This window comes from Phodopus roborovskii, unplaced genomic scaffold (genome assembly GCF_943737965.1).
Source record: "Phodopus roborovskii unplaced genomic scaffold, PHOROB, whole genome shotgun sequence".
NCBI classification, from domain to species: Eukaryota; Metazoa; Chordata; class Mammalia; order Rodentia; family Cricetidae; genus Phodopus; species Phodopus roborovskii.
Genome location: NW_026126480.1, coordinates 3948421 through 3961489, shown reverse-complemented (window position 1 = coordinate 3961489; position 13069 = coordinate 3948421). Strand labels below are relative to the sequence as shown.

Below are 13069 nucleotides of genomic sequence, written 5' to 3'. Positions count from 1 at the left end.
GGTACTATTCTCAGAGCTGTCCATGGTGTGGCTACCATAAGTTCTCCAAGAGATATACATTTTGAGGTTGTATTGTCCAGATTGCCTTTCCTCTTATTCTTTCCTTCCACAGTGCCAGGAGTTACTCCTACAGGAACATCTTTGTTCATGCCTACAAAGCACCTTTGCTTTTATGTCTTCCTTTTCTCACACTCTGAATTATTTGTGGTCTCCACTCTTATGAACCTAACTAAATTCTATATCCCATACGAGCAATCTAATATCCAAAGTCCTCCATGAGCTCCCCCCTTTTGGAGTATTAAGACTAACCAACCACACAAATACCTTTTAAAGCCCCCACTACATGTATTTATGAAGGCAAATTATGTGAAAGCATCATGACCTAGAATTCTGGAAGAACAGTTTTGTACTAGTTTGCTTTTGGATGTTCTAAGAAACAAAGACACAAAGAAACAAAAAAACCACCATAACCAAAAGAAACTTAGGGAGAAAAGGATTTATTTCATCTTACAGATTAGAGTCCATCATTGAAGGAAGCCAAGGCAGGAGCTCAAGCAGGCACTGAGTCAGAGACCATAGTGTAATGCTGCTTTCTGTTGTCCCTAGGTTCACAATTGTTCTTACTGGCTGGGCCCTACTATGTCAACTAACACTCATCAAGAAAATGTTCCATAGACATACCTATAGGCCAATCTGATGCAGGCACTTATTCAAATGAAATGACCTCTTCCCAGTTATGTCCAGTTGATTACACAGATCACCCGTCACTAATCTTTCTGCTTAACAGTCTTTCATGTTGTTTATTCATGTATGATACTCATAATTTCCACACAAAAATTAACTATTTACATAATTGGCTTTTCTTTATATGGAAATGGAATAAAACCAAGATAAAAGATTTATGAGTTATCTCCTAAGACCACAGAAATAGCGAGATAGGTAGAACAGGCAATGCCTTCCTTCTGTGGAAAGCTGTTGTGCTACACTGATGGAATGAATTCCTACTGTGCTATTTCAAACTCTCAGAAGAAACATCCTAATTCCAACCACATGCTCACTTGGGCTCTTTTTTTTCTCCCCTCATCACCACTGGTAGAATTATGTCCTCTTGCTCTGTTCTGTCTGCAGATGAGTTAGGTGAGATGCTGGCCTCTAACATAACCTGTCCAAGGCCTCTATGCTAATAACTAGTGGAGGGAACGATTAGTCATCTTGACTCAAAATCCATTATACTCCACTCAAACTGCTTTGCTTGGAATACAGTAGGTAGCTTCTGGCAGCACTATCTGCCCAAAGTTACAATCCCACCACACATCACATAAGAAATTAGAGATTTTAGAGAAAATGTGGAAATGGAATTCAAAAAAAAAAAAAAAAAAGTTGGGGATTCAAAAATCTTGGAAGAAGCAAGCTGACACTATAGCATTTTTAAACCTGAGATCCACCCCAAACTACACTCTCATTTCATATCTCATGATTTATCTTCACAGTAAAAGCATGTTGTCCCTCTTTTATTCCATAAACACCTGCTTTTGATACAAAAGCATTTCAAGGTATTTATAATAGAGTCAACTTGATATCTTCAGTAGTACTTCCCTGGCTTTCAAAAGCCAAATACACTATCTACCCAGAAATGACCATGGTGAAGGTAAGGAATTATGTCCCTAGTAAAAGATGACAAGAACCAGAGCCTGGAGATACCAACTTTGAAACCAGCAACTTTCATAACTCAGAATAAAAAGGTAATTCACTGAACCTTTGAATTTATTTTTCTAGCTGAAGAATAAAAAGTACAGTGGGTGACCTCTAAGAGTGCATCAAATCAAGGATGTGATTTCACTCATCATAAATTTTACCCTATTGGGAAGCACTGGGGAGGGGAGGGGGCCTGGCACAGGATGTACAAATCTTCCTGCAGGGAAATGACTTCTTGGTCTGCTATTATCATTATACATTGGTTTTAAGAAAGGCAGGCTGAAATGAAAAACAAAAATTTAATGAGATAAGGGTGAATGATATAAGAGGGTGTCTAACAAATTGGCTAATGGGTGAGGTATGTCTTAGAAAATGTCTTTATAAATGACTCTTATTTTCTGTGTTCATACTCTTTGTAAACTGGTTAACTGTAGCCTCAAGAGTGTACTATGGACGTGCTAGGAATATAGTTCAGTAGGAGAGCACTTGCCTAGCATTCCTGAATCTAATAACAGAAACAAGCAAAATAAGAAGCAAAAAGGATCTTTCTTTATTAAAGCACTATAAAGATTTGAATGGAATCAGAGACTTCTGAGTTCTTTCTTCCTGTCTTGCTTTTCTCCATGTTTTCTAAGTCCTAACTCTAGGGGAAAAAAATCCACCATCTTCTTTTTTTTACTCCTACTGATCATAATTTAATCCTAAATCATATAATGTTTAAAATACAGATAAAGTCATGGAGAAAGTTGTAAAACATTAAAAAAAAAAAAGAATCTTTTGTGTGAGAGGAAATGCTAAGATGCTAGGAAAGACAGGAGGAATTGTGAGTTCACTGCTGTGTAATTGTTATTGGTCACAATGTGCTCATGTCTATAGTGGGTCTGCAGCCTTGTAAGCCTTGCTTCTGAAATCAGCACGTGATTTGGGGGACAATAGGAACAGGGTATTATAGTTTTATTTTTTTTGTCTTACAACTGTGATAATGCTAAATGCCTAATAATGTAGCCTATCTCCATTTTGCTTCAGGATCAGTACCCTACTTGGAATCTGATTCATGAAGAAAATATTAAAGATACATATGAAGAAATTATTGTATTTAGAAAACAGAGTTTTGCTAAATGCTGCTGACATTTGTTGGTAGCAGAGAATATATTGTGCCGATGTCCTTGTACATTGTCATTGAATAGGCAATGGACTCTTTGTTCTTCATGCCAGGGGACTATAAATCTCTAGATCTGAAATGCCAACCAGATCCTGGTCCTGCATCTGCCTTAGCTTCCCAGGGAAGAAATATATTTTTCTTGGCATCTGGTTTTGTACAGGCTTTCCAATGGTTGGTTAGTCTGTATTTAACAAAGGTTTTTGCTTGCTGTATTTTAACAATGTTTCAGGGTAAAATGAAGGGACATTGGGGCTGGAGAGATTGCTTAATAAGTAAAGAGCTTACTGTACAAACACAGGAAGTTTGATGTTCAGAAGTCTTGTAAAATACTCAGGAGCAATGGCTCACATTTGCAATTCCTGAGCTGGGAGGGAATACACAAGAAGAACCCCAAGGTAAACATCCAGTCAAACTAACAGAATGAGTACCAGGCCAGAGAGAGACCCTGACTCAAGAAACAAGGTACATGGTATTGTGAGGATTCATACCCAAGACTGACCTCAGACATGAATATTCATTTATGCGCACCTGCAGATAAAGGTGCATGCACAGATGAGCATGCATGTATGCATATACACACAGAGGAACTCTGTCAAAAGTTATAGGTAAACAGTGGCTTTACAGATCTATGTGTCAATTGAAATTGTGGACACACACACACACACACACACACACACACACACATACACACAATGAAACCACAATTTGTTTTACAATGGTCATGAACAAAAAATCAGAAAGGGGATTAGCTCTTTTTAAATCTGATATTTGAAATTTGAAGATATACATCTATGACCCCTATTTATACAAGCTTTGCCTTGTTTGCATTTATCTGTAAGTCATGGAGTCCATAAGTGTTCTCAGCAGTGGTTTCTGGGATTGGTGGAGCTCAGTAGTGTCACCAAACTCTAACTTACATCAGAGCTGACAATTAAGGTTTAGAAGATTTCTGAGTTCAATTGTCCATGTGACAGACTTTGATGATTCCCCATAGGAGCCCTCACCCTCTCTGAGGAGTGGATGGAAGTGGGATGGGGAGATGGTGGGGGGAATCGGAGGATGGGAGGGAGAGGGAACTAGGGATGGTAGTTGGTAGACTGTTTCTAATTTAAGTAAAAACAATTAAATAAAAATACATTTTGAATATTATTAACTTTTTAATACAAATAGTAGTATTTATCAGACAGGAGTTTAAGACATCACAACTTTATGATGCTATTACATTTAAATGTAAATGGCATGTTATTTTGTTCATCTTTGAAATACTATAAAAAGACTTTGGGATTCTATATGAACACATTATATAGTTTGTGAGAGCAGATGTTACTTTGCAACAATACTAAAACTTCACCATCATTCATAATAAAGGGGGCAACACAATGGAGTATTACTCAGCTATAAAAATCAATGACATCATAAAATTTGCAGGCAAATAGGTGAAACTAGAAAAAAAAAAAAACATCCTGAGGGAGGTAACCCTGCACTAGAAAGACAAACACATTATTTATTCACTCACAAGTGGATTTTTGATGTAAAGCAAAGAATATCTAGGTTACAATTGACAGCATCAGAGAAGCTAGGTAACAAGGAGAACCCTAAGAGACATCGCCCTGGGAAGGGGGATTAAATGAGATCCTGGGTAAACTGGGGACAAGGTGAATGGTAAAGAGGAGGGGGTAGGGGATGAGAACATAAGAAAATGGATTGGTTGAACTGGGGGAGGGACACAGAGTGGGAGAGTAGTGAAAGAGGTATCTTGATAGAGAGAGACATTATGGGGTTAGGAAGAAACCTCTTGCTAGAGAAATTCCAGGGAATCTACAAGGATAACCCTAACTAAGACTCCTAGCAATGGTAGAGAGGGTACCTGAACTGGCCTTCTCCTGTATTCAGATGGGTGAATACCCCAACTGTCATCATAGAGCCTTCATCCACTAATTCATGGAAACAGATGCAGAGATCTACAACCAATCACCAGGCCAAGCTCTGGGAATCCAGTTCAAGAGAGGGAGGAGGGAAAATATGAGCAGGGGAAGTCAAGATTATGTAGGGGAAATCTACAGAGACAGCTGAACCAAGTTCATCAGAACTCATGAACTCTGGACCAACAGCTGTGGAGCCTCCATGGGACCGAGGTAGGCCCTCTGCATGTGGGAATGTGGGAGACAGTGGTGTAGCTTTGTGTATCTGAGGAGCTCCTGACAGTAGGAACAGGATCTATTCCTAGTACATGAGCTAGCTTGTGGGAGCCCATTCACTATGGTGGGATGCTGTGCTCAACCTTAATACAGTGGGGTGGGGCTTGTACTGCCTCAACTTAATGTGCCAGGCTTTGTTGACTCCCCATAGGAGGCCTTACCCTTTAGGAGGAGTGGATGAAGGTGGGCTGGGGAGAAGGGGAGGGTAGTAGGAGGGGGTGGGGGAGGGAAGCACTGTCATTGAGATGTAGAATGAATTTAAAATAAATCAACTAACTAAAAAAAAAAAAGAAGAAGAAGAAGAAGAATGGGGGCAACCTTGACTGAGCACATTAGTTAGGAACTATCCTCATAGTTTAACTCACATCTCAGTAAATATCAAAGAATAAAGCTGCAGAGCAAAGATTAGACCCAGGTCCTAAGCCTACCCCAGACTAAATCAGGACAAAACATTACACTAGACGGAGAGTCTAGTGGAGTTCTAGCTACTGAATTATCTCTGATCCCAGTCATTTCAGCTTTTGGCAATAAAAACTAATTGAATTTATAATTTTTTTGTGAAAGCTGTAACAAGAAACTCAAGATAGTACTATAGATTTTGCCCATAATCCCATTTGTGGCAGCAACAGGCCCACTAACAGCATTGGTAGAATAAAATTTTAGTTTCTATACAAGCAAAAATTGACAAATGTCTGTAGCATGTAGGAATCTGAAGGAAGAGGATTTTTAAGTTAAGGTCAGCCTAGGTACATGGGGAGCCCCAATCTCAAACTGATAAGATGAAATTGCTCATGCCAGGCCTTCTAAAAGCACTGAAAAGCAGAATGTTTCCTAACCTTGGTGCCTCCTTTTATTATTTATTGTATCTGTTTTAGATGCAAGCATGTTTCACCTCAAGACTGCGGTGTTAAAGCAAAGAGTAGGGAAATGTGACTAACATTTCTGGCATGAATGCATATATTCTAAACAAACACTTGTATTCCTTTCTTTGGCTATGGAGCTACTGAAAGAAAGGAATGGAAAAAAAAAAGAAAAAAGGAATTCCCAGGAATTTTCTGAGAGACATCTGCAGCCTTGCACGCATCCAGAAGAAGTCATGTTCTGGATAAAGATTTACAGTTTGTCAAATGATCTCACAGGACACACTAACTCTGAAGGATGCACTTGGATCTGACACAATGGCTGGCAGAGAACCACCTTAGGTTGGATGACTTCAATATGCTTTCTATTGAAACCCTTCTTTCAGGTCAAGACTTTAAAGAAAGATAGTCTCTCCCCCAAGTGTGTGTGTGTGTGTGTGTGTGTGTGTGTGTGTTTGTGTGTGTGTGTGTGTGTGTGTGAAGATGTCACTGGATCTGGATCTCTGGCCTCTTCCTAGTGTGTCCACCTTGAACAAATATTTTTCTTTATACTTTAATGATTTCTTTTTTAAACAAAAGATAAACTGCATTGCTTTTGAGCATCCTCCCACTAAGCAGAAATATTTAACTGAAGCTTTGACATTAATAGTATCCAATAAATTATAGTACCAGCTCAAGAAAGGTTTTGGTGTACACAACTTTTAATTCTGTTTTGCTAACAGTGGAAGTTTCTGTTGTTAACGCTGAACAACTTATTTCTTTGTTTTTGCTGTGACAAATACTTTTGGAGTTCATATTTTTCAGTTTCCAGAGTGTGTGAGGCAGGTGGGAATGTCTGAGTACAGATTTTATTTATTGTACAATATCACATATCTGTGCTAAAAGCCTGGAATTGATGAGTTAATGAAAACAAATGAGCATTGCTGGGATATAGGGAAGTTATTCTGTATCTGTCTGTGTGTGTGATGAAATGATAATGAAATGAAAACTACATACCTGATGTAGAGAAGAGCGATAGTTTTTGTTTTACTTAAAATGAAAAAAGCAGTAAGTCACTGCCTTTTACCAGCAATGTCAGAATGTTCATACAGCCTTACACTGATGTAATTATCCAGGTCACTTCTAATTAAGTGCCTTCCCCCACCTTAAACTAAATGTCTCTATATATTAAGTGTCATCTTTATTTCTTTACTATTAGGAATTTCTTAAGAAACTACTAGATTGAAAATTGCGGTATCATTAACCAGAATAGGAAGTGAGGGCTAGAAGAATAAAACAGAAAAATGAATTCATCAAGATGGAAGATTATGCATCAGGTAATGTTTAGAAGCCAGAAAGGACAAAACACTCTTGGAACACCATGAACTAGGACTGGGAGCCATTGCTGAACCAATGCTATTTAGAGCTGATGTAAGCAGGCCCCTGAATAACAGCCGGCGGCTGTCAGGGGAAGTCATCCTGGAGCTGGGAAAGCAGATTTGAGAATACAGGAGACAAGGATCACTTCCTTTCCCTCATTTCATCACCGCTTAAATTATGGATTAATCAGCCACTACAGATTCACTTAGCAAACATATTTTATGTATTGTTTTAGGCAGTGTAGACTATAGGGAGTGATTAGAATCACATAGTTTTCCTTGGAGAGGAGTTCACAGGATCATGGGGACACAGAAGAAACCCCTTTATAACTACTTACAGTACAAATCACCAAAGTTGAAATAAACCAACCAAAGGGCAAGGATAAAATCAAGTATGATGGGTGTCAGGAGGCCAGGACTACTTGACTTACTGACTATTTGATTTTGTAAAGGATCCTGGCTCCACGAGCTTTCTAACTTGGAAGTGGTGATGGCAGTGCCATCTCACAGAACATTTTACTTGATTTCCTACTCACTGTTCATTGGAGCTTCAAAAAGAGGGCAACAGAGTACCAAGTGATGTTAGGTTTGTGGGAAGGTATGCAGGGAGGATGTGAGTCACTTTTTGAATTACTGAATCTCACTTTGAGGTTCATATTTTCTTCAACATTGTTTTCTTCTGCATTATATCTTGGAACCACTGTACTAAGGTTCTCTGGTTGTAACCACAGAAAGCCACTTGAGATAGCTTAAGAGAAATCCTGTATTTACTGTCAGGCTTATGGCATAGGAGGAACAATGAGGCAGGAGAGCTGAGGAACCTGAACTGAGAACAAAGAATATTGAACTAGATGAATGAATACCATTGCACCTGGTCGTTGATTGACAGAAACCTAGTGCCTAGTAGCAAGATAATACACTAAGAGAGTGTATTTAACTTTATTAAATACCAATTTGATGACTAACAATGTAAAGGAAATCAACACTGCACAGGGAAGGAAGAGACAATAGGCAGCATTTAGTCAAGAGGCAATAAAGTTTCTTATGAATTGATAGTGCCACTAAGAAATGTAGGTGTCCCTTTGTAAAGGGATTATAATAGAGACTAGCAGATCCCAGGGACTCCAGATATTGGGAATGAGATCAACAAACTAATAAGTGAATATACACACAGATATGTTTTTATGAAAAAGAGTTCCTAACTACGGGGCTATTTTACAAACATATGTAATCACTTTAATAAAATATAAATACTTTAGATTTGTCTGATACTAAAAGATGCTCCAAAGCTCCACAATAGATTGAGTTACTAAGATTTCATGAAAGATTTGTACTCATCCCTCCATTAAATATTTATTAGCTTAAGTGGGCCAAGCACTTAATACCAAAAGAAAAATTTTTGTTGATACTTTAAAGTCAGGGCACAAGAACCCAACTAAATTGATTTCTATCTCATTACTATAGGGCATGATCTGATTCATGAATCAAAAGTTGAAATTGAAGGGTATCACAGTTTGGTTTCAATCTTCTCTAAAGACTAGATTGAGTTACATGATATAGGTATTGGCTTCTCCAAGTTTATTTTCACCAAGTTGAATTTCAGGCTATGTAGTTATGGGGTGATCTTTTGAAAGTATGATACACTATAGTTTTAAATTATATATACATCAGGGTCGTTATTAGTCTACAAAACTGTATTGATGGAAGTCCCATGCAGAGTCACCCTGTGTGAGAAAAGATCCAGAACATCTAAGATCCAGACCATTCTCATCATGTGCTTAAATCCACATTCTCATGGTCCATGCAGGGGAGAGCATTTACTTGCTTGGGAACTGTTCAGGCCAGTTTCCCTAAGATCAGCAACACTGGTATGCACCTGCACTTCTTATACAACATTCATTTTGAAATATTTACCTGTTAAAATTATTACAAATATTTTTATAAGGAACAATTATCCAAGTTAAATAAACTGCCATTTCTTTAATATGACAGAACCAACACATAGTTTAAAATATCCTACACAGTGAAGTGTATCTTTAAGCTGAAATTCCATATGTAACTATGTATGTATATATTTGTGTATGCAAATATGTTTCCATAAATACATATGTAATTATATAAAATGTATATCACAAGACTGTTGAGTACCTATAGTTGGAAATAAAGTCCTTTTTTAAAGTTTAAAATAAGCTGACTAAACTAAATTGAGGCTCAATTTAAAAAGTATTTTCTTGTTATTTTAACATTCACTATAGTTTCTTATATTTTTCATAAATTGTGATATATACATTTAATAAATGTATATATTATGAAAGTATTAGAAAATGTTTGAAACATTAGGAATTTCACACTAAAATGACAATTTGGTATGTTTATGTGTATGTATATACGAGCAGATGTTGGGAAGAGATATTGGAGTAGAAGACAGAGTAGTTCATGAGATATCAGAACTGACTTCACAGTTGTGTTTCACATAGGGGCACATTCCATGTATTAAGATATAACTGTCTGTACCACTATCCTATCTGCAGTGATCAGATAAAGAATTATTGTTTTTTTCTACACTGGTTCACATAGAAATTATTTTAAAGGGTCAATAAAGAGAAAATGCTTGATAAAGTGTCATGTAGATTGGAATTCCCAATTTGGAATTTTACTTTTCTCAAATGCTTACTGAGCACTTTCTGTGTTGGGCACTGAGTTAAATCACAGAGTTCAAGACAGAAGAACAGAAAATAAAATATTTCAGTTCTTTCTTCTAATGTTTCTTTTTACCTCTCCCTGAAAACTTACAAAATATGAGGAAGACCAAGAGTAAAATACTTAAATATGTTTGAAGATAAATTAGAGGCTCAGACTAGCAACCCTGAATGGAGAAAGCAATTGTTGCCTAAGGAGTAGATGCTGGGGATTCTTGCAGAGTAGCAAACTTTTCTTCATAAAACAGAGAAGAGTTTGACAAACATAGAAGGAAACTTAATACACAGGTTCTAGTTCAAAACAGAATCATAACTTTTCATGGTCTGGAGAGCTTCTAAACACCTGCTTTTAAAGTTCTTTACAAAACATGTCATGTGCTGATGATATTCAAGATGGGCCTATAGTCATCCCACAAGAACACAGCATTCAATTAGAAGAAACTCAAATATGTCAGTCCTTGAAACATTTAGGTGATTCCTAAAACACAGAGATAAATCATGATTCTTGCCAGTATGAGAACTTTGAGAGTGTTCTGAACTTTATAGAAAATTTGGAGCTTTCAACTATTGAAAGAAGGATATCTCTTGAGTTTCTATGCCATGAATTATATATTTTATAGAAGTTTATCATAATATTTTTTGCTAATGAAATAAAGTATATTTGTAATGATGTCATCACTCATATATATTTTGCTATGTATTATACTAAATTATTCACAGTGACTCCATGTACATTTTACATAAACTCAAACTTTAAATCACTTTATTTCCAGAACTTTTCATTTTCTTTTTATTTATTTATTTATTTTTCTTACTTTACATGTTGATCCTAGTTCCATCTCCCTCCCTCTCTCTATCCCACCCTCCCATGCCCATTCCCCCACCCTCACTTCACAGGTAGAATGATGCCTTCCAGGAGCTGTCATCAAAATCTGTTAAGTGATTTGGAGTAGCGACTAGGCCCTCCCTCCTGCCTCTAGGTTAAGGGAGTATCCCTCCATGGGGAATGTGCTCCCAAAGTCCTTTTGTGCACCAGGGATCCTGGTTCTACTGTCAGAGGTCCCTTAGCCTGTCCAGGCCTTCTAACTGAGTCCCATGTTCAGGGGGTCTGAGTCAGTCCAATGCTGGATTCCCAGCTGTCAGTCTGGGGGCCCATTAGCTCCTCCTTGTTAAAGTCAGCTGTCTTGGGCTGAAAAGATGGCTCAGCCATTAAAGGCTAGGCTCACAACCAAAAATATAAGAGTTTATCATGATTTTTAATAAGGATTCATTTGAAGAATGTTCTCTCATTCTTTATTTTCTATCTCAAAACTTTGAAAACACATTAAACCAAAAGAATCAACTACACTACTTCCAGGTATTATTCAAGTCATCTCAGGCTACGACCACCTCTAGTCAGCCTCATCCCCCTAGCTGATAAATTGTATGAGGAGAAATCATTTTTATATTTGATTATCATAAGCTTTCTGATTAGTCTTTAAGGGATAATATCAGAAGAGGAATTTGTGGTGCTGAAAGGTGATAATAAACTACAAAAAAAGTTCTATCAGTTCTGTCTTATCTTAGATGAGAGCTGGAGATACTTAAAGACTCTGTGAGTGTGCATGAATTTCTTACATAGTAGACAAGTGCAGGTACCTGCCTGGATGCATTGCATATTATCCATTTGGTGCCATTCATTTAATGAATCATTTTTGTATCTATCCATTCTATTGGGCTGTTTACAGATCTGAAAGGATAGCATTAGTACTGAAGAAATGATTTTACTTGTAAGAGAATCTGTAATCTGTAGTTTACTCAAACCAGCACACTACATGAAATTGAAAGCTACTTAATGACCTCCTGATGGGTCTATCAAGACAACCTGCCAAAGATAGTCAAGGTACTCTGAATACATTTTGTGTACCAGCCAGGAAGTATAAACTGCAAGTATCTTCAAATATTAGTATGAGAAATACAATATTATACATTCCATCTTTAGTGTGTGCCACTGTAGAAACTACTGTCCTCATGGTATTAATTTGGATCACTCTTACTTTCTCTCATTGATCAAATGTTTGATAATATAAAGAATCCAGAATTCATACAAAGTAGACAATAACAGATACACATTTATCCTGAGCAAGAACTACAGAGTTGGTACACTTTTAAATACACAGAATGCTTTTCTTTCTAATCTAACAAGAACAAATGAGATGAATAAAAGAATCCCTTAGGAAATAAGGCATTTTCCTTACCGGAATGAATGCATGTTGCATAGCTTCTTCACATTGTTTTAAGGAAGCAATTGTATCCCACAAAAGCTGATAATTCTCAGCTCGGGAAGCACTTGGCCGTTGCATATCGAAAGCCGGTAACATTCTAACTGAGCTCAAAGAACTCAGTTGAAGTAGGAAAAAAAAAAAAAAAAAAAAAAAGCCTGCAGATCTGTTACATAAACTTCTTAATTAGATCGGCTATACAAACTGCTATCTTAAGACTTAAAAAAAAAAGTTAATCAGAACATTTCTTGGGGGGAGGGATAACTGGGCATGACTTTAATAGAGACAGATGTTTTCACTGGGCAGTATTTTCATTCCCACACTTGTGAGAAGCAATCCTATCAGTGTTCCCCTGTCTTCATATGGGTCTGGAAAAACTGCACATACCATAAGTGTGTGTGGGGGTAGGAAGTAGGAGGCAGATAGTGGTGAGAAATACTTCTACCACAAGCTTTGGGTGGCAGGCTACAGAGGTAGAATGTGAAAAATAGTAAAATGGCACCAAATGGATAATATGCAATGCACCCAGGCAGGTACCTGCACTTGTCTACTATGTGAGAAATGCATGCACACTCACAATATCTCCAGCTCTCATGTAAGATAAGACAGAACTGATAGAATGTTTTTATAGTTTATTATCACCTTTCAGCACCACAAATTCCGCTTCTGAGATTATCCCTTAAAGACTAATCAGAAAGCTTATGATAATCAAATAAGGCCAGCTGTATATTTTAGAATTTAAAAGTGGTTAAAAGAACTTTGTGGTGTTTATGCATAGGAAAATAGTCGTACTTATTTCTTGTTTTAGAGAGCATTCACAGAGATAATGTAAGGAC

The 13069-nt window shown here is 37.2% G+C and overlaps 1 protein-coding gene across 18 annotated transcripts in view; it reads right to left on the bottom strand.

The window, feature by feature from the left end:
• Positions 1-13069, bottom strand: part of Dlg2 (discs large MAGUK scaffold protein 2) — a 1341778-nt gene that overhangs the window by 691056 nt on the left and 637653 nt on the right. For 3 of the 18 annotated variants that reach the window (XM_051192234.1, XM_051192238.1, XM_051192240.1), the window contains exon 1: positions 12210-12333. The exons of the other annotated variants lie outside the window; for them this stretch is intronic. In XM_051192234.1, the coding sequence (XP_051048191.1) occupies positions 12210-12332 (123 nt within the window). In that variant the 5' untranslated portion in view covers position 12333. Of the gene's footprint in view, positions 1-12209; positions 12334-13069 lie in introns of those variants that run through there. 18 annotated transcript variants of the gene reach the window in all.